General features: G+C 39.9%; 1 protein-coding gene across 1 annotated transcript in view; it reads left to right on the top strand.

The window, feature by feature from the left end:
• The window catches only part of SNX30 (sorting nexin family member 30), a 47105-nt gene that overhangs the window by 11161 nt on the left and 13207 nt on the right, over nucleotides 1-22737 (top strand). The window contains exons 2-6 of the mRNA XM_062599942.1: nucleotides 7012-7200; nucleotides 12806-12916; nucleotides 16847-17005; nucleotides 19331-19526; nucleotides 20161-20360. Coding sequence (XP_062455926.1) covers nucleotides 7012-7200; nucleotides 12806-12916; nucleotides 16847-17005; nucleotides 19331-19526; nucleotides 20161-20360 — 855 coding nt within the window. The remainder of the gene's footprint in view (nucleotides 1-7011; nucleotides 7201-12805; nucleotides 12917-16846; nucleotides 17006-19330; nucleotides 19527-20160; nucleotides 20361-22737) is intronic.

Genomic DNA, 22737 nt, shown 5'->3' with positions numbered 1-22737 from the left:
AAGATTAGGAGATGGGTTGTTGTTCTTGCTGAAAACCTGCTGTTTGCAGGAAACGCTTCTCTGTTCTCATTCTTGCTGTGGCTAGTTTAATTGTGATGATTTACAGGAAAACAAATCACAAAGTAAAATAACGCATCCTATAAATCTTGGCTGTTAGCCTGAAGGAAGAGGTGGGAATCCCCTGATTGGCATGTTAAGGCTTGGAATGTGCTTTTTCTGTTGAGTTGTGTTTCTCTGAAGCCAGTTCCAATGTTTCTCTGAGCCAAATGAGCTGTAATGCAAGGAAACACTGATGAAAGTATGATACCCTATGCTTCCAGGTCTTGGGTGGTACCAAGTTGCATACTGTTAAGATCAGCTCCACATCTGAAATGCTTGTGTTTTCAGAGATCTGGAGGTATCTATCTCTGGGCAACCAGAGCAGAAATACTGGAGTTAGTGAGGAACTGTAGAACAAAAGCATGAGACTCATGACTTGGCATGAGGCTTATCACTTGCTTGTACTCTGATACCTGTTCAGAATATCCTGAGAACAAACTGATAGTCTTTACCTAGTCATACCTCAAAAGTAACTTCCCAGTTGTCTGAGCAGAACCTGTGTTGCTGCTGAAACTGCATAAGTTAGGCTTGGACCAGGCATGATCTGCATGTTGCACTGGAATTGGGAAACATTCAGTCCAGCAGTGCAAGGCCCACAGACTTACTGTATGATAGCCTCTAGGGCAAAGAAGTAAAAATCCATGTTTGTGTACTGAACACTTGGCATCTTCACTCCTCATGGACATCCTTCCATGTAAAAGCAAGAAGACTTGCTTCTGATTTAGCTTAGTCTTTTTTTGCTCTTAAAATAGTCTCTGCCTTGCTCTCTAATTCTATCTGACCAGTACAATGGGAGATGCAGACACCTTCTGAAGGTATAAGCCCACCTTTTGTGAGTATGCCCACACACATTATAATCTCCTTCCATCTACTGGAGAAAGCTGTCAGGAGCTAGTAATCACTTCTTTCTTTGGAAGGTAAGTCCAGCCTCAGAAGTTAGTTCTCACAGTTGTTGTCAAACTGCCATTTGGCAAAGTTCTGATTATAGGTCAATATAGAAATGACATGCTACTTTTCTCCTGAGAATGATTAGGACTTTCTGATTTTCAGCTAAATGTTGTTTGTTTCCCTACCTGCCAGGTAAGATTATTTTCTCTTTCTGCTCTTCCTGAGCCCGGAACACTTCCAGTTTTGTGCAATCTGGCTAGGTAGTTTTATCACTGTTTCCTTGAAGGAGCTGTCCAAAGACAAGTGCAGGAGGATGGGGTGTGGTACCATGTATCTACGGAAGAGTTGTGTGAGGTAAAGAAAAGTGTGGCTGGTGTGTAGTAAGTATAAGTATGATGCTGTTGCGTTGAAGAGAATGAAACTGAACATGTATAATGGGGAAGCGTATTCCTTTTCCTTCCCTGCCTCCCATCTGAAGAGATATTTTAGTATTTAAAACTTGTCTCCGGGGGGTATTGGATAATCTTGTGCAGAACGAGATTTTACTATATAAGTACCCCGTGGGATCCTCTTAATTTGGTATTGTGCTGCCAGTGACACAAATGCACTGATCCAGGTGAACTGGAGGATGAAAACATGTTTTTTCTTCTTACATAAAGCTGATCTGTACAGATCAGTAATAAAAATAAAACTGAACTGAAACTACTTGTTGTCAAAACTTGATGGGACAAGTAGTCTTGTCGAAGAGGCCTGTGAAAGCCAAGCTAATGCAAGTTTTTAACAAGATCCTTGAGAATAGCCACATTTAAAACTATTTAGTTTTCCAATTACCAGCTGCAATTTTGCAGTGACTTTTTATTGTCTTTTACTAGAGATACAAAGGTAAGACTTTCCAAGAAGCTAGATACAATCATAGTGTGCAGTCATTGTCCCCTTGACATGACTGTAGCTGTGGCTGTTTCTCTGTGGAAAATGGTTGACTAAAAGGAACAAAATGCCTTGAAACAAAAGGACAAAGATACAATGCTTTCATTTCTGGAAACAAAGCAATAAGTAATAGTAGCTTAAGCTGATTAGAACTTCAGATGGATAATGGAGGAGAGGAATAATTGGAGTTAAGTGTTCTACTTAGGAACCAAATTTCTCTTGGGAACTTCACTTCTTTCATCGCTTACTGTCGAATATCTCTGCTATCTGGTTTAGCCTTCTACTTGCTAAGGCAAGACAGGTAAAAGTTAACTTAACATTGAATTTTTAGTAGCCATACTATAGAGTAACTGCCCTTAACTCAGCAGGAAACTACAGGGTCTTGACTTGAACATATTCCAAAGTGTACAGAATTGTAGACCAGTTTTCAGTCTTTAAGGGTTGTGTACTAGATGATTCTCCTGGTATATACTACTGCATTGGGATGAGGTGTAGAGGGAAGGCTGGCTTCCAGAAGACTGAATGTCAAGTAATTGAGCTTTTCCTTTATGGTGGATCCAAGTTGCTCTGTGAATCTGGAGTCTTGGAAAATCTCCTAGGGCATGGAGGAAGGAGAAGATGAGATCAACTGGAAACTTACCAACTCATTTTGCATCTCACATGCAGACTTCAAGTTTATAAACTTCAGCTGTATTTTAAACTTAGATGAAGTGGAATTTCTGATAGATTTAGTGTCTGTTTCTGGGCAAGCTAGCCAGTTAAAATGCTTGGACTGTATAACCCAGTGAAAGAATGTGAAGCTGCTTCCTTACTAGATAGCAACCTGCATAGTTGGCAGGGCTCAAACATTTTCAATAGAGGCAGTTAGCTTATAGCTACCCTGCACTGTAGGAAACTAAATCCTTACCGGTAGACTCATCTGATGTTATTTATCTGTAAACTTTGATGTCTTGGAGTCCTGCAACCTTCAGGAATGTTTGCGAAGTTTGTGTGGAGCAGTACAGCCACCTACAGGTGCTCAAAAGATTGGAGTACTTGGCCAGTAGATCAGGAACATGAAGGTCTGATGAATGTCACACTATTTCTGCTATTGGCTGTCACTTGCTAAAGAAGATCCAGTGAAAGTCTAACAAGAGCTGGATCACAAAGTTATTTGTTTGGCCTAAAGAGATGAGGGAGTTCAAAGGATAAAGGTCTTTGCCTTTAACTTTTGAAAAGCTATAAGACACAAGGAAATCTTCTTGAATACTCCCTAAGATGTGAAGTGTCTCTTGACTGAACCTGCTTTTTGCTCCATTTACCTGGCTACCAGAAGCAGCCACCCTCTTCCTCATTGTGGTACTCCTCAGGTTTATGGCAGGCTGCCTGTACTGAGTAAGAGGTGCTGTGAGGAGAAGACTCCCCTCACCCCTACTCTTCTGTGAATGGTATTGTAAGCAGTAGGTGCCTGCTAGAACTTAGACTGCAGTAATCTCTGGTAATGCAGCTGGGTAATTACAATAGTTGATGAGCAGCTACTTGGCAAAGTAAAGATGAAGTTGAGGCATGAGTCCTTGGAACTGAAATCAGACTCTTTGTTACATAAAGCAATTAGTATTTGTCAATAGTAGTATTCCAAAATATATCCAATAGTAGTATATCCAAAATATGAGTGTGACAACTCTACTGAAAAGTAGAAATGCAGATGGCAGCAGATCTTTTACCAGGCTCTTCAGGAGCTGCTGTTCTTCCTACGGTAAAAGTAAATTAGAACAGATGATGCTGTCTTGCTTCCCCAACTGCAAAAAATCCTAAAAGTCCCCCAAAAGAGATGGAAGAAAGCCAGTGATAATTAAGATGGCAAAGAGGGGCTGTGTTAAAAAGTTCAAAGGCTGAGACAACTTAAGCTGCCCTGTCCTCTACTGTGACATTTCAAAGCCTACCTCTTTCTAGCAATAGTGTTAGACTTCAACAAACTGATCTTGCCTACTTCTAAAGAAATGTTCAGCAGCTGTCAGCATTATTCCTTATCTTGTGCAGTTAGCTAGGAGTCTTCACCCCTTAAGAAGGACAAATAGTTGGCTTCTAACTTGGCCTTAAACTACTGCAAACTAGCCAAGTTGCAGGACGTGAAGGCAACTGTTACTGACTAGGGAGGTTTCTGCCATCACAGATGAGGCAGTATATCACTGGAATAGTTTTAACGTATGCTTCTCATGTAATCCGTCAAACCTAGCCTAAACAGGCTAAGGCTAGGTTCAAGGCTAAGTTCAGGCAAAGCTTTTATCACAGCCTTTATTTTAATCTGAGATGTTCAGATGCACAGAACATGTGAGGGTGTGAACACTTAAGTAGACTGTGGTAGATTCCAAACATTCAAAAACCTGTCCTGCTTTAAAAAGTGCAAGACAGGCTAATATGGTATTGCTATCTCCCAACAGAACTGGTGAGGAAAGTTACTAACTTCCTTCTGTAGTCTTTCCTCCAATTTTGAGTTTAGCGTGGAGTTTTCATACTTCAGGCAGATTCCTTCATATTCTTTAAGCTTCCTTTTGGAACGGTTTTGTTACAGGCCTTTGAGATGTTCTCAGTAATCAGGCTTAAATTGTTTCCACAAGTTAATTCATTTTCATACTGGAAGTTTAGAACTTGTCTCACTGCAATTCTGGCACAGCTCTTTTTATACTAATGGCTATAGCACATGGGCATTAAAGAGCTGTCTGTACCTTCTGGAAACAAGAACAGGTTTGTCTACAACTACTGGAGTGTCCAAGCGTTTCTTCTTTGCTCTTAATTGTGTTCAGCCAAACTCTCCTGTCTAGTTAAACTGACTAATTTCTACAGACATCTTCTGTTCCTAATTTTTTTACTGGCTTCTGCTTTTTCTGTTTGCATAAGTCTAACAGAACTCTTTCATACCTCCTGTGTGGTAGTAGCGTTGCATCTTCCTCTCGTACAGGCTTCTCCTATGTTGAATCAAAGCCAGATGCTGCTTATGTTGTTTGACTTGTTTACCATACATATGGCAAGCCTTATTGTGCTCATCTTGCTCCTTTATCCTCTTAGAGTATTTGAGTACCTATCTTCTAAATCTTACAAATTTGTCAGTTAAATCTGAAATGCCTCTCATTTGATGGTAACTGCTTCTGAGTATTAGGTGGAAGAAAACATCTAATGTCTTAGTAGAGAATAAACGAGATGTAGTTGCCTGCTGACTGTCTTGAACCCTGCACAGGGAGACTAGTATCATGAAGTCTCAGGAAGGGACTGGGTTTGCCTGTTAGTTACTGGTAGCCTTTAGGCTTTTCTAGTGCTATTTTCCAGAGACATTTTTTTTTTAAGAAAGCCAGAGCAATCTAAGGTTTGCAAGGACAAACTGGAGTGCCGACTTCTATAGTTATGTCATCCAACTTTGTTCTTACCCTGCCTTTTTTAATGCACTTGAGAGATTATATGACAGTTGTTTAGATCATCCCTCTCCCAAAATACCTGGGTTGAAGATGTTCTCCCTACTTCATTAGGCAATCCCCAAAGTGAAGAGCTAGCACAGTTCTGCTGGAGTGGAACAGGCAGCAGGCTCTCTGCAAGCTCCCAGTAGTCTCATGATAGACCCTTGACAAAGTGTGATAGAAACTTAGCCTCTTTCTTAGGCATTGTGAAATGAAAGCATTCGTAATTAGCTTTAACTTCAAGCCCCGGCCTGTAATTCTGAACCCTTGACTTAAACCACAAAGGAGGACTTCTTTTGAAGATGAGCACTACTCTTGTCTAACTGGAATGTAAACCACAATTGCATGAAGATGGACAAACAGGATCTTACCCAAACAACATTGCCTTGCTAAAATGAAATGTTCCATTTAACCACTTAAAAAAACCTACACAGAGCTGGGGTTCAGTAGTAGTTCGAGCACTAAAACATGCTTGTTTATGTACTGCTTAACTACAGGGAACTTTCTCTAAGTCTGCAAGCTGAGGAATCTTTGCCCTTTCAAGGGAAACATTCTGAAGATAATCTCTTCTTGTGCCACTGCTAGAAAAACAAACAACCAGAAAGCCCACTTCATTCTGAAAGGACGAGTTTGGATTTCTGGCACTTTCTAATACTCGTGTCAGATGTTCCTATGTGTTATACAACTTGTCACATGCTCTCAGCTAGCTCAACTACATAACTACAGCAGAGAACACATGCGAAACTGCAGAGATATTTATATAAAGTGAAGTAGCCATTAGCTATATGGAATAGCTGGTGTATTTCAAAGTACAAGACTTGGAGGTGTGGAAATATACCAAATTTGAAGCAAGATTTTTAGCTGTTGTTGAGTCACTTCCAAAGGATTACACTTCCCAAACGCTTTAGTTTTATGCCTCTTAAAAGGGCTACTTACTCGGTCTTCTAGCCTTTGCCTTCCCTACCTGCTGTTGGAGGTGGGAGAGGAGAGAAGGCTGCTGTGAGGAAAGCAGAGCAGTTTCATTTGGTCCTGAAACTCCAGAAGGGAGGAAAGCACACAAACACTGGTGTTTGGGCATATGATCCCTGTCCTGTCCTGTAATAAAGTGATGGCAGTTCTCAGACTGTTGTCAACATCTCAGAGATTAGTACATGGGCTGGGAAGTCTCTAATGCAAGTTTCTGTCTCTGTTATAGAAGTCTCCAGAGGGGAAGGCTGGCTGCATTCCAGTCAGTTGAGCTGCTGTCACTTTGCCTGAAGCCTGTCTTATAACTAGACCTCTTAGTATGCCTTAGCTGTTCTTGTCTTCTGAGTTCAATCTCATCAGGAACTATTGCTTCAGCAATACTTCTTTTTCATGTAGAGAAACTGTATATGTTGTTGTGGGTCTGTAGCTCTGGGAGAGAGTGTGTAGGGGCTCTTTTGTCTTTCTACCGACAAGCAATGGTGGTAAAGTGTTTTGTATTCATTTGAGGAAAAGGTAGAACAATTTAATGTTCCAACCCCAGAAGTTTTCCCAGGACGTGTCCAGAAAAAGGGTGATCCTTGCAGCTGCTAGAAGAAAAAACCTTTGTAATATACCAGAGTAACTTGTTGTTGGCATCTTTTGGAATACTGTAATTCATAGTGAATCTGTCCATTTGTTAAAACTTCTTTCTTTTCCAATACAGGACCTCAGCCTGCCCAATGGCACACCTGTTGACACTTCTAGCCCGGCCTCCTCCTCATCTCTTCTCAACAGACTGCAGCTGGATGATGATTTGGATGGGGAAACTAGAGACCTCTTTGTTACTGTTGATGATCCTAAAAAACACGTGTGCACAATGGAGACGTACATCACATACAGGGTTACAACAAAGGTACAAAGTAATAATGTTCTCCTTTCCTAGTGCTTTTTTTCTTTGGAAAAAACATAATATATATTCTGGATTTCTATGCCTTGCCTGTGTTTCTTTGTCTTCAGGACCAGACCTTAGTGTCTTAGTATCTATTATGTAGTCTATATGTTGAAGCGTGACTTCTCTAAGCAGAACTGCTTGGAACCACTGTAGTATCTGAAATCATGCAGTATTCTAATGTGTCAGCTAGATCTTCTATTTGATTCTGAAAGAATTGTTTGTAAATCTTGCAAAACCAACTCTTTTCATTACTTTATGTATGAAAAATCTTAAGTTAACCTGACACCCATTTAGTGTGAGTTATCTTTCCTGAAGAGGAATGTACCTTGCTGCTGGCTATCTCCTTTCTGTTGCTTCACTGTTAATCATCTCACATTTTGGCTGTCCTTTGCTGAAACTCTTAAAGCTTGTTGCTTTCACAACACTTCCTGTAGCAGCCTCATATCAAAATCAGTCTTGATCCTTGACTGTAAACTACCTTTCATGTAGATTTTAGTACAGAAGACTACATAGCTGCTGTTTAAAGCTAAGTAAAAGTAGCTTAAGAATGCTACTACCTATAGAAAGAGGTATGCTGGAGTTTCTTTCAGCATGTGTTGTGATTCAATCATTAGTGCAGTCAAATTACATTAATGGGAGAAGTTATTTGGAAAGGCCACTGTACTCGCAACTGGAACTTAATTTCCACTAACTAGCTGTTCTCATTAGCATCAGTTCCTAGGTGATGTTGACATCTGGTTGTGGAGCTTGTAGTTTTATACCCAAGGCAAATAGTGTTCAGTAGCTTTACTAAGAATATACTTGATCCACTTGTCCAAAAGATTAATAATTTTCTGAAACACTTAGGCACTATATTCTAGTGAGAATATTTTTCTTTGAACTAAGGAAGCCTCTCTAGGCCACAGGTGAATTATTTTTATAAGGTCTGTTAAATATTTCACTTTTATACTGCAAAGAAGGAGAATGGGATTCCTTGAAAACCGCAGCTACCTCTCATTGCACTTTTAACATAAGCCTGCCATTGTTCATGGCTCTAAATGTCTCAGTCTTGCAAGAAGTCTTTACTATTAGAAAATGCTGAAAAGTATTGTAGGAAACTTTTCTGCTTAGGCCAGCTTAGCCTTAAGCTTTTATGTGATCATAAAGAGTAAGAAGTGAAAAATACGACATGCAACTTTCCACAGGCTAAAGTTCAAAGTAGGTGAGGATGTTTCTAACTTAGATTTAGATCTGATTATCGTATCAAGGCAAGGTATCTACAGCCATAGTTGTATTGCTCTGGAGTGCTATGTTCATGTAAGGGTTCCCATTCCCTCTTGAAGCAGAACTGTGGAATGTGAGTAAGGTATTTACTTTACTTAAACATTATTGGATAACCCTTAAAAAAATCTTTCTGTTTTAATTACCTCCTTATCTTTTTTTTTATGTTTATTTTATTCTGCATTATATTATAGCACATCCTTGGTATACAGTAGTGTTTCAATACAGCTATGAAACTGTGCATATTTAAGTAATTCCTGTCAACCACCCTGAAAACCTAACCTCTTAGATTGTATTCCTTACTCTTGTAAACTTCTGACTAATCTCTGCAGTCTACCCTTCTAGTACTATCTACTGTTGTTCAAAAAGAGACTATTTGAAAGCTAACAGTACTAATGGTCTGATACATTCATGCCATACGAATAAGCCCTCTTGCTACTTAATTAACCTTCAAGTTAATTGCCTAGTCAGACACTGTCTGGTCAGATGTTTTAGCTAAAAGCAGTAATTAAATATGGCAAAAACTGCATAAGACTAAATCTAGATATTAATCAGGATAGATGATGATGTATGCACCTATAGGTTGCAGGTCACTGGGTTCTAGAGCAGACCTTGCTGCTGTCATCTCTGTAAGGCTATGCCTTCCTTTCTTATTGAAATCTGCATGAGAGGGGCTTGAGCTTTGCTAAGGGGCAGAAAAGCCTAATACCTGAACTTCAGGGGGTCTTGAGTAGCTCATAGAGGCAAGGATGGCTGCTTTTGTCTGCTTCCTGTGTTAAAGACTGTTGATGGAATCTCATGGGTTTGCATAGGCTTAGGTGAGTTACGATGAAGTGGCCCTAGTGTTTTTTGCAACTTGATGCTCTTCAGGTGGACTGACATGCACTTTAGAAAGATCTTATGTAGTCTTCTTTTAGTCAAGCCTTGCTCTATGTTATGTAGGCCTTCCTCCTGAAGGAAACAAAAGTACTTCTCACTTAGCTTTCTTTGTATTTTTTAGAAAGCAAGGCCTTTTTTGCCTTCTTCAATGGAAGTCTGAACAGCTTTGTGTGCCATTCCTCAGTGTCATGCAACTGTGCTGCAGGTTTGAGTAGAGATGCCTTCAAACCTGTTACTGCTGAAGAAGAGGTCTTGCTTTCTTCTGTCCTTCCCTCCTGCCTGCACTCAAGCACAAATGCATTGTATAAATTACTCAGTTACATGTAACAGCTTCATTGCTAGAAAGAGGTGGTGAGGCAGCCTAGTTTTTTTTTGGGGGGGAGGGTTTGTTTGTAGGCAGGTTAAATTAGTTGAGACAGAAGTGATTTACCGGTAAGGACATGTAACTCCTACACTCCCTTCCCTAACTTAATTCTTTCGCTAGTCAAAGAGTTTGCTGCACATTTAAATAGCAATACAGGTTTCTGGGGGGAACCCACAAGCAGGTCTAATAAGCAAGAGAGCAAAACTAGGAGGAGGAAATGCTTTCGCATAGTCACTGTAGGCTAGTTTCAGGTTTGTCTGCTACCTTTTTGCTGAAAGACAAGAAGAATCTTGCACAAGACCAGGTTATGATGGTGTTTATCTTAGCATTGCCTCAAGTCAAAACTGCTCCAGCAATACAGGGAAAAGTGTCTTTAGCCCTGGATACTTTCTAACAACTAAAAATGAGCTAGGAATATTGAAATACTGACCTAGCAGGCATGTGCTAATATCACTAGAAATTGCTTTTTTTTTTTTTTTTTTTTTTTTTTTCCCCAAAAGGTTAAGATCTGCCACAAAATTCTTTGTTTTCTTAGGGAGAAGCATATGTCGTGGAAAGATGACATTTATGAATCCTATTAAGAAAGCAAGAGTGGTCCAACTTTGTTTAAAAAAAAGCATAATTCGCTTGCTGTCCCTGGGCTGTGGCAAGACTTTCTTCTCTCTGTGTGCAGTCTGGAAAAATCAACTAATTAACTTAGCACTAAATTTACTATGCTGAGGAACAATTTGATCAGGGTTCTGAATTCTTTCAGCCTTAGTGAGATGTAGTGTAATCCTGAAGGGTGCTTAAGAAGTCTTTGAAAAGCTTTTCTGCTATCTCGAGTTTAGAACTCGTGCTGGAAACACTGAAATGGTGATGACTATGATGTTCTTCCATGTTGGTCCCTTTAAGGACCAAGCCTTACATATGGAAAGCTTAAACTTGTATGTGATGCAGAAGTAACATGGATAGCTTTCTAGAGCTGACTGATAACTAAGAAAGTTTGTGCAGTAGGAGTTACCCTATTTGAACCCTGCCTCCCCACTTCTGAACCAAACAGTATCTGTATTAATTTCCTTAGTGGCTGGCCTAACACTGGTAAGTTACACTGGTTAGTTTCTCAAATCTAATAGCTGGGACATTTTAGCTGCTTCTACGTGGTATGTGATGAGACATCATAGTGTCTCCAGATTATTCTCATATACTTACTATATGATTTCTTTTTTAAGATGTCTTTGCCTAGTGACAGCCATTTCACAAAAGCTTTCCCTACTGCTGAACTGATACAAATTCTTTTTCTTTGTTGTTTTTTGTTTAACTTTTGATTTCCTTCTCCAAGGCTGAAGTAATACCTTCTATGTTAACAGAACAGAACAGCCAGGACCACTGACTGATTTTAGGTTGTCTACATCTGTATGAATTGTCTTGTTCTTGTGATAGGGTAACACTATTAAGTCACTTACATAAAACAAATGAAAATGATTTATATAAAGTCCCAGTAATTTCACTTGTGCTGTGGCACTCTGCCATATTAAACAAGTTGGTGCCATTCTGTGGTGTAGCTGGCCAAATCACAAACCCACAGTGGATATTCGTGTTGGTAGTTCATCATCTGCAAACATGATGCATACTCCTCAATGGAGCAGTTATGTCAATCTATTAAATTCAGTTATCATAGTTACCAGATCAGAAGAGTGAGGAGGTTAATTTGACTTCTTGCCTTCTGTCTCTGTCTTCCTTTCCCAGAAAGCAAACTATTGCATAGGTTATATCATATTAACATGCTGTTTGTAATATAGTAGAGGCACTGTTCTGCAGATAGCACATTAAGGCTGCTGGTTTCCCTCTAAAAGGAAGCTGCTGGCATAGAGAATGCACAGATCCTCACTGGGAATGGATGAGAGTAACATGGAGTAACTAAAGAGTTGGAACCATCCAGATAATAACTGAAAACTCAGGATGCATTTTAAGGCTGTTGCTTGGCTCTCTTCAAATAGTCGCTATCAGTCTGAAAGTAAACAGAAAACCTCTTCTGGAATTTAGCAGGGAACGTAGGTGCTAAGAGTAACAAAGAAACCTCGTTCTAGGTTTGATGTCAGTCCGATGCTAGGAGAGCTGATGCTTTCCTCAGAGTGCAGTACTTTGGTTGTAAACATCTAATCTGCTGGCACAGCAGTATTATTTTCGTTGCAAAATGGTGATGCTGCAGGTAACTAAGTGTAGCTTTGCCTCTTACTGAGGCATAATTATAAGGGAAGTCTACATTCTAATTAGAGGTGTCACGTTGCCTGAGGCTTTAACAGAGTCCCCCAGCTGGTACTTCATTAGTGATTTTAGCCAGATGTAATGAACTTTGTAAAACTTTGACTGACTCCTTGCCCTAAAGAATGAAAGCTTCCTTCAAGGTCTGATTTAATGTATGCCAAATTTCAGAGACCAGTATAGAAACTTAACGTAAACTTGCTGGTTTCTTCCTCTCAGAAATCAGTAAACATAGTCCTTTGGCAAACATAAGCCATTGCTAGGTCCTAATCTTTTGGCCTTGTAGAAGTGTAATAGAACTGTGGTTTCTTAGGATACAATACAATGGTGAAACTTTCTTCTCCCACAATTAGTCTGCCCCATGAATAAACAAGTTATGAAAAATATCTGCTTTTAATTCTTGATTGTTAAAATAAGCTCATCATTGGAATGAAAATTTCCTACAGCTTTTTCCCTTCAACAGTGTAACTGTAAAGAGTTTAACATGGTATGCACTACTCTTTTCTCTGTCCTCTCCTGGGAAGTTTATTTGAGCAGAACAAGTAATGAAGTACCCTTGAACCTTAAGAACACATCAAATATAAGCAGTCTTTTTTCTTATTGCTGGCTTTCCAGTTGCTTGAAAGACCAAGGGATCTGTCTCCAATGCTGGTTGTGAACTTCAGTATGAGGTGCAGCTGCAACCCCAGTGCAGGGTTGTCTGGCCTCAACACTGCTGATGATAGCTGTGCTCCATTCAGCGTTAAACTTTGAAGTGAAAAGTTTTGGTGTATTGTTACTCTTAGTGGACCCTAAACATATCCTGTTCTTGTTTTCCAGACTACACGAGCAGAATTTGATTTGCCAGAGTATTCTGTCCGCCGGCGGTACCAAGACTTTGACTGGCTGAGGAGCAAGTTGGAGGAGTCTCAGCCAACACATCTCATTCCCGTAGGTAGTAAGCAAGAATCTGCTGTTAAGGACAGTTGTGTGTCTGTCTTCAAAGGGTGCTATTTTGGTGATACGACTCTCTAAATACAGCAGTCTATTCAGTGCTGGCAGAGTAGGAAATGCTACCTGTTTTGGGCTGGTTTTTTGAAGTGTAGACTTTTCTTGGGTGGCCCTGGCAATCTCTTATATGAAAATGGTGCAGGTGACTGCATTTGTCCTAGCACAAATGGAACATGCCCAATTCTTGTGTTTAGACTTCTGACTGTAAGGTTTATGACAAGCTACACAGGTACTTAGTCTCAGTCAGTATTCAAGGTTGATTTTTGAGTTGGTCTTAAACTACTCTATTTAAAACGATTTGTCTTAACGATTAAGAGCACAGATTGTTAAAAAAAGTTAGTTTTTGACTTGATCACTATTACATATGTTTTCAGGAGACAGAGATTTAGCTAGATAAAGACTAAATACAGCTGTTTCTGAAGCTGGCAGCCTGACAACCTTATGTGATATGGAGAGATTGATACTGATCTTTGGTTTATTTTTCATTCTGTAAATGTGAAGGATAGATATCCTGTGAAAATTGCCATTTAGCTTTTTTGAATAAGGAGATTCAAAAAGGCTTGAAGGAGATGAGTTGCAAGGAAATCAAGCAACATTGCCAAGATACCTTAGCTTGCCTATTTGGGATGGGGTGGGGGGGAGTCTTTCTTCTCCCTAGTCACTTCAGCAAGGGCTAGGCCATATGAGAAGTATTCATTTAGATTGTTCTAGGGTAGAGAGACACTTAAGTCCTTAACTTCTCTGGGACTTGCATCTTAGTGGGCTTCTAAGTGGCTAAGTCTCTCAAAGATAAGAAATATTTCACAAAATCATGTGACATCACTACTTGGCAACAAAAATGTTTAATGAGAGGTGAGGAGAAGAGAGAAGAAAGGGCGAACTTTCTGGAATAATGAGGGAGGTAACTGAGACATGAGGTTCATCTGTTAGTTTCTTCTAAAAGTCAGATAAAGGGAAAGCTGCCTGTGATCTGGTGTCTTGGGAGCTTGCCAAGCAGTTGCCAAGTGTTCATTACCTGTTATCTGGCATACTGTAGAGGCTTTTGCATGGTCTTCATGATTCAATGGCTGTAATGCTGCAAAGCCTCCTGCTCCTCTTAATGAGTCATCTGTTTCTTGAGATGCAGTGAAACTGTATAAACTTTGTCAGTCTGTGTTCTTCCTCCTTTTCATCCCTCACTATTTTCTCAGTAACTTGGATTGTTCCAGCTAATCTACAGATTTCAGCAGATTGCCACTCCTACCGGAAGGCTGCATGGCAGTCAGTTAATAGTGTAGTAAGGGATGGTGATTCACAACCAGAGAGTCAAACTACTTTGTGATAACCTGGAGGGTCCTGCACACTGAACTTTAAGTTTGGCACAAGTGACTGTTAGTGGACAAGGAACCTGTTGCAAAATGAGGTATTCTCAAGTGCCTAAGAAATCTGGAAGTATAGTGTCACATTGACCCATGAAAGTGCAGAGTGAAGTGTACAAAATAGAGCTCTAGTTCTCAATCTGTCTGGGCACAAATACTGTGTGACAGCAGTTACTGAATTGCCTGTTAATCTCCATACAACATTATAGCAGTGGAGGCTTCTGAATGCTTTATGCATTTATTACTGAAAAGTAGATAAGGAACAGTGGATAATGGCAATTTGAGATGCAGTGTGACTTCAGAGTATTCTGGAAGGATGTTTTGAGCCTGTGTAAGAGCATCTGTATATGTAATTGCAGTTACTGTAATGCCTAGAGGCCTTCTGTCAAAAAAAATGCCTAAAGGGGGATTATTTTCTTTGTCTTGGTACAGTGACTCCCTGAAGTCTTCTTGTAAAAACTCTTTTCAGCACAGAGAGCTGTGATAGCCTCAACTGAGACAGTTATGCAAGCTAAGTTGAACATGAGTACTTCTTAATCTCTTTGGGTACTGAATTTTTAACTGTCTGAGACTTCTCTTAATCTGTTCTTTCAAACAGTATAAATTCAGTCAGTAATAGGTCTGTTGTCTGGACTAGAACGATAAGCCTAGTTTGTCCAAGGATCTTGTCTTTGGGTGGTAATGCTCAGATAGTTAAAGCTATTTCTGACTGCAGTGTGCACTACCGTTCCCATATTGCAGCAGGGAAAGGTAGTCTGCTAAGCTAGAAGACCATAAGGTAGAGAGAGAACCCACTTTTACTGCGTGCTATCAGTTGTTAGCTGTATATATTGATTGCTTAGGATAGATCACAAACGCCCCTTGAAGTAAAGGGTTATAGTTCTTAACTTGTTAAGAACACTTATTTTGGTTTCTTTCCTCATAGACCTTTTTCCCTTTACCCGACCAAAACACAGCTGTCATCTGCAGCTAAGTGACTTGCAGGTAGTCCTATAGCCTATGTATCTGCTGAAATAGGTTGGACTTGTGCTGAAAGTAGAACCTAATTATACGTACCATGTACCTATACTTCCATCTCTGCTTGTTACTTAACTCTGTAGTGAAACAAGTGACCTTTGCTTTATAAATCTGTATTTCGGCAAGAATAAGCAACGCACAAGAAAAGAGGGATTATTAACAGTATCTAAACCAGCAATGCCTCCTATCTGTGCATCAGGAGAAATCTTTTAAGAGGCTTTCATGCACTCTTGTTTATGATTATCTGAGTTTTGCCAAACTCTAATTGTGATGTTGGCAGGACTGTTTTGTAAGTGTTTTGAAACAGTTTGAAATACTGATATGCCAGCAGTACTGTTAATTTTTGTAAAAGACCACTCTTTTTGCAAGCCTATCTGAATGCAATCAGTTAAAACAGTGTTAAATGTCAGAACCCTCTGTAATAATGGTTTACCCTTCTGTAGGTCTAAAAAATGCCCAGATGGTAATGATTGATGCCAAGCTGGCACACTAAGCAATGCCAGCTGGGTTGTGTTTGGCTGAATGAGATACTCTTAAGCCAATCTCTCAACTTGTTCTTTTTCTCTGCATATGGTGCTTTGATTTCTAGAGTTCTAGTTAAGGCTTACAAAGCCCTGGGAAACAGGTTTGTTCTTCCCTTAAGTCTACTACACCAAGTGTTTTTCTTCTAAAGAAGTCAAACTAGTGTAAGTCATATCCTAGTCAGACTAGAACAGCAGATCTGAATGTCAAACTTTGTTGCAGTTAAGATATGCTGTTTTTTTATTGTTTTGGAGATGCTGTCTTCATGAACATCTCATGTCAATTTAGTTATCTTCAGGAAAGGCTCATGTGTACATAAGTTTCCTTTGAATGGTTTTTGTTACTTCTGGTAAAGACTTCTTGAAGGAGATCCTTGACTCTGGAATTAATGATCATAACTTGCCCATACAGATAATCTTCTTATTCTTATGATAGTAAGGCTTCAAGAATAAAACATAAAGCATAATTTAAAAACTGATAATGGTCTTACTGTGTATGCTATACAAGGAGAACAAAGCCAGATCTACTGGTAGAACTGAGAGAAATGGGAATTAGGTTTTTCAGGTTGCTCTGAGTAGAGCAGTTTTACTTGTAAGTCAGCTGAAGATCTATGTGAATTACTGTAGTGAGCAGTGATTGGCAGTGATGGCTCTACTAATGACATCTTTTGAGCTGCAACTTGGATGGAGAAAGCAGTTACTGTAGAAATGCGTAGTGTAAGTAATGGCTAGGCTTCATTTCTGTGGCTCTCAGCTGAAGCCAGTCAATGAAATGGCTAGGATTAGCCTTCAGTTATTAAAGAGTAATTTGGAACAGGGCTTGCCTCCTCTTTGTGATGGATAATTCCTGTTGGCAAACACAGCAGTGCATTTACTATCAAGATGGAATCTTGATTCCCTAGTATGTTTCCAAGAAGCAGAAGCAATTGTCTGCTCTACTGAATCATGTGTATTTTGCCTGTCTTCTCTCACAGCCTCTTCCTGAGAAGTTTGTGGTGAAGGGTGTTGTTGATCGCTTTTCTGAAGAATTTGTGGAAACAAGAAGGAAAGCATTAGACAAATTCCTGAAAAGAATTGCTGATCATCCAGTGCTTTCTTTTAATGAGCATTTCAATGTGTTTCTCACAGCCAAGGTAAGCCAGGAACCTCCAAATCCAGTCACTGGCAGAGACTAGAAAAACAGGCACTTTTGCAGTCTTACTTGAAACTGCATTAATAAAACTTCATGTGCTGGTAAAAAGGTGTTGGGGGACCCTGCGTGTTGCCCATATGTGACATAACCATGTGGTTTCCCATCCATTAGACGGCTGGTCTACAGGTTCATGAATTCGGTTCCCCAGACCTGCTTATTTTGAATCTCTGTCTCTGGAACATGTTCCTCTGGTGCAGGAGAGGCCCAGAATGTAGTAAACCACAGACTGTATTTTAAAAACAAAAACAACAAAAAAGCCCGCCTCTTTTGTGGGAGAATGAAAGGGAAGTGAGGTGTGGGGAGTGTCTCTTTTGTGCAAAACTGAGAGTGAAGACTTCATTCTTGTTTGTTCTTGCCTAACCTCATGCTCATATATTGTATCAAGTATCCATAAACTATGCAGCTTTCCTTGGCCATCATTCAAATTACATTTTAAATAACACCTGGAGGACCTGCAGTTAGGATTGAGTTTGACCTGATAAATGAGGAGAGCTGTAAAAGTGATTCTCTCCAATGTCGCATTACATTAGATCACTCAAATGTAACACTTACTTTGATAAGCAGACTTCAGACTAGTGCTCTGCCCTTGCTGATAGGGTGAGACTCAATCTCCAAACCTCCCCTTCCCCCAGAGTGGTGAATTTAAGTGCTGAAGCAAACCCAAAATGCAGAAGTTGATTAGTGCTCTGGATAGTTCAGCATAGAAAACATTGTTCTGCTTTTTATTTGTCAAAATATGATGTGTCTTTCTTAGCTTTTTACATGTCTCCTCTCCTTGTCCCTCTTCCTCCTCTTCCTCCTACTCCCTCCCAAAAAAGTGGTCAAGGCTTCATCCTTAGCTCTGGGTGGGTTTTACCTTGAATATACAAAGTTTCTAATGAGAGACAGGGCAAGGGGATTAGTGGTGAGAAGAAGCAGATATGTTCTGCTGGCTCTCTCTGGTGCTTGGACTTACTTTACTGCTGTACTAGAATTTCAGAACGACTTACTGTGGGAAGCCATAAGACACTGTTCTGGTTGAATAGGGAAAACAAAGTTTCTTTGAGTCCCCCATGTGAACTAGTAAGATACCAGAATGTGTATTTAGCTCAGCGGTGTGTCAGAGCAGCTGAGCTAAAGGGTCTTTATGATGCTTGTCATAGATGACCTGTCTTCCTTCTGTTCTAAACATGAAAGAACTACTGAATTTCAGAACAAACATCTTCAAAATGATAGTAGCTGCTAAGTTGTCTACTTCTCTTAATTAGACTTACCTTTGACTTGCATAGGTACTTGGAAAGAATAGTATAGGATGTGTTTTGAAGATGGCAGTTGTAATTTTTCTTAAAGAACACTTAAAGTCAAGTCTAGTCCATAATACCAGGTATCAATTCTTAACCTCTACATGTCTATTCAGTTTGAAGATCTTCCTGCTGAATAGAAAAACCTACTCATTAACTCTTGAGCCTGCTTTGAGATGTTGAATAGTGACCTCTGCTGGAAAGAATAAAATGGAAAATAGATGACTTTTTAGCTAACTTAAAAACCTTATTTTTTGATGCGCTGTCAAAATGAAATCCTTTAAAGGCTCTATAGTTTTATTAAAAAAACCCAAAACCTCTTTTTTGTACAGTTTAAGTTTCTGCCCGTGCAAACACATAAAAGCCTTAGCAAGAAAACTTAAGCTTACTCCGCAGGCTACATCAGACCAGCCTGAGCTGCAGTGTGCTTTGCAGGATAGCTGTGCTAGTCTCCCTGTAATATGCTTTTCCTGTATGCTGTCTTTCCCCACCTTTTATCTGGCTACTCAGCTGAGGTGAGTAGGTTGCTGAGGATCTGGATAAGCCTAAATGCAGTGAGCAGCTCTGCATCTAAGCCATATGAATGTGTATGCTGCTGGTATTGTGGACTATGACTTGTATGCCCTTTATGCTGTAGTGTGAATGAATGGCATGAACAAACTTGATGGAAACAAACCTGTCCTAATGTCACTGTTTCTCTGGTGACAGTACAGGAATGTGAGAAATCCTGGCCATGCGCAAGAGAGGCTGCTTAGTGCTCGTTTCTAATATCTTTTATGCTGTCCTCCTGGATAGGATATCTCTGTCTAGAGCTTGTCTTGAAACTGTGCTTAGATGTGCAGCTTTTACAAAGTGAGCATGAATCCAAGACTAAATGTGAGATATGATCTTTACAACATTTGGTTTTGGCTGGAGAGTGTTCTTCACTTGTTAATCTTCCAATATGCAAGTAGAATATTTCTAATATATTTTTGGTACCTTGCCAGGATCTTAATGCTTACAAAAAGCAAGGAATGGCATTGCTGTCAAAGATGGGAGAGTCTGTCAAATATGTCACAGGAGGCTACAAACTAAGAAGTCGGCCGCTGGAGTTTGCAGCTATTGGAGAGTATCTAGACACATTCTCTCTAAAGCTTGGTACTATAGACAGAATAGCCCAGAGGATTATCAAGGAGCAGCTGGGTAAGAACATATGGCATTCTGTTGTAATACTTCACACTAAGTGCTCTGTATCTTATTCTGGTTGATGACACAGCTGAGACAACTTGTATTTGTGAACCTGGCCTGTAATCAGCCACATACACTTACAGTAAAATCTAATGCTTCTTGCAGTTTTAAAACGAACCAAAAGACTCGCACAATGTCTTATCTTAGCTCAACTCTCTAAATATCTTAAAAAATAGCCTCGTCATTGTATAGACCTACTTTCTTACTGGAAATGTCATTATTGGAAAATACTTTTGGAAAACAATCTAGAATCCAGCTGAAGAGTCTGGATAGAATTACAAGACTGGGAGGATAACCTCCATGGACTTGTCTTGACAAAGCCAACTTTTGCATATGTTTAAAAGATGACTTGTCATCTTTTAAAATGTGTCTCTGTACTGGAGGCTTGTAGGAGCAGTCAGTGAAGCAGGAGTAGCTTGGACCAGTCACCTGTGCAGCTGTGGAGCTCAGACTGTTAAGATGTTAATGCAATACAAGACTTGAGCCCTAGGAGAGTTAATATTTGCCAGACTCATAAGTTCCGCTCTCTGTAAGTGTTTGCAAAACACTGTACCATGTTCTTTCTCTATTTTTCTACTGGCTTTTGCAGAATACTTGGTGGAATTACGAGAATATGGACCTGTTTATTCAACCTGGGGTGGGCTGGAGGTTGAATTGGCTGAGCCGCTGGAAGGGGTGTCTGCCTGCATCGGAAACTGCTGCACAGCTATTGAAGAACTCAGTGAAGACATGTCAGAAGACTTCCTGCCTGTGCTTAGGGAGTATATATTGTACTCAGAATCAATGAAGGTAAAGGGAGCCCTTCAGCAGAAGAAACTGCCATTTGCATGGGGTGTTTGCATGTTTACATGGAGTAATGTCAGTGAATTTGCTTTTCCTAGCTGCAAGAAGGCTTGTTGGTAGAGAGCAATAAATAATACATTAAAGTAGGATCTTGTTTTCCTAGTCAAGTCAACACTGTTTATGTTTGGTTGGGTACTGCTTGGGTAGTAGTATCTGCCTACTTGTTGATTAGGTAAGCTAAGGTCAGTAAAGCTAGTGTATATACGAAATATTGGTGAGTCACTCCGTTAAAGGAGTGGTATTCTATAGGAGATATCATATGGCTATCTAATGCAATTTGAATTGTTAGAAAATGAGGTGCATCTCAGATCTTGAGTATTGGGTCACCTAACTCTGCAAAAAAGCAGCACTAGCAGCTGCATAAGCCGTCACTTCTGTGCAGCAGTACTGGATACCTCCTTCTGAAACCATGTGTCCAAATGGCAAATATTGTTCTCCTCCTCCTGTACAGCAGGATATCTGTCATGCTGAGTTATTAACATACTGTACATACTAAGTAACTGTTTAGAGATGTTGCTCTGTGACTATTAATCTGTTCAAGAATTGTTTATAGAAAGTTATAAAAGCTGCTTCCGTACAATTTTTAGTCTCATGAAATTAAGGAGCATTGTTAGCAAATCTCATAGCAGTGGGAAGAGAAGAACTGAGTTAACAATGAAAGTTGAGACAAAGAACTGTAGTTCTGTCTGTAACAGCTTTTCACAGTATGTCCATGGTATTGCATGTGGCAATGGTCCCTCTATAGAGCGTTAGTAAATTCCTCCTGAAGAATTTCCTCTTGGAAGAACCATTACAAGGCCATGATATGACTCATTTAGAGGTACTGAACAGCTTTTTGTGAACCTGAAGTCTGAACAAGGTAGACTTTTTTTCCATGTTCTTAATCTTCATCTTCTCAAACTAAGAGAAGAACGCTTGCAGGTTTCTCTTCCCAACTTCATGTGTTTAGTTGTATGACTTCTGTCTTTCATGGGAGAAGCAAAGTATTCTTGTACAAAGCTTGACGCTAATCCTTTGTAGTTACTCTGCTTTCGTAATTGTGGCATTTGACCCTAGTATAAACCAAGTGCATTTCTGTTACAGGACTGCTAACGCTCAAGCATTACTGGCATGCTCTGAGCTGTGGATAGAAGCCTTGCTTCAAAGCATTCACTTTTTGACATGTTGTAGGAAAGAGGTGTGTGTGTGTGTGTGCATGTTTAATAATAAGCAGAGAGTGAGGATAGCAGTTAAAGCTTTTACCCCAAACATTTGTTTTTGATGCTACATATGTTGTGGCCCAGTGAAGATGGCATCTGAAATAGCAGACTGAAGAGCAGGAGGTGCTTTTCCACAGATGAAGAAGTGGGGGGGAAAACTTCTTCTTGGAGTGAGACAGAGTCAGATGATGACAAAGACCCTGAATGCAGGCTGCAAGCTTATAGATAGTCTTTGTCTCTCTGCTGCAGGTCTCCAGGGTAGTTCTTCCTATGTTAAGTGTTCTTTAACTAACTAAAGTATCTCTTTTGCCCAAGAAACTCTTGCTTTCTTGCTTAATTTCTAGGTTATTGAATTAACTTTCGTGTGGCCTAAAGAACTTACCTTCTCTTCTATACCCTGGTAACTGGCTGAACATAATCAATGGTGTTGAAATGATTGGATCTATCACACTTGCAAAACAGTGGTTAATAACAGGGAAGGCTTACTGTCAGGCATGAGTATCTCATGAGCTTTACCCTGTCTGAAAAATGAGAAAAAGAATTATTGCTAACCAAGACAGACTGTCGCATTTTCCCATCGCTTCCAAGTACCAGAGCTGAAATCTGTCAGGTCATAGTGAGCTCAGTATCTCTAGGCTAGAGGGTTTCAATTTGTTAACACTTTTGCGGTATGCAGGTACTGCATTATCTTCCCAGAGTCCATAAGACTCAGTAAGTAAATGAAAATGAGGCCATTCTTCAGGTACAAGAGACTTTCGACTGAAAGAGCTGTACTCTTCACTAGCAGTGCAATCCCAATCATCAGTTACTGCAAGACCTGCTTGTGAAATTAAAGAATGTTTTGGTCCTTCAGAATAAAGGGTTTCTTTGTTTATTTTTGATTTTTTTTTTCCACGGGATGCTTGGTGGAAGCTTGGGGTGCCTTGGATACTTGGAGGTCAATGCAGCCTTTATAGTTTTTTCTGTTGCAGGCTGGACCCCATCTGTAGATAAGGGAACTGGATTTGTAGAGTGACTCTAGTTAGATGCATGCCCCTTGGAGCAAGGAGTGCAAGGTGATTTTTACTGTTTTAGTGATTGATGTTCCCTTTAGTGTGCTAGAGCATTGTTCTATCTAGTAGGGC

The sequence above is a fragment of the Rhea pennata genome, chromosome Z, assembly GCF_028389875.1.
Source record: "Rhea pennata isolate bPtePen1 chromosome Z, bPtePen1.pri, whole genome shotgun sequence".
In the NCBI taxonomy this organism is placed as follows: Eukaryota; Metazoa; Chordata; class Aves; order Rheiformes; family Rheidae; genus Rhea; species Rhea pennata.
The sequence above is the reverse complement of the archived record's forward strand: the minus strand, read 5'-3'. Positions and strand labels throughout refer to the sequence as shown.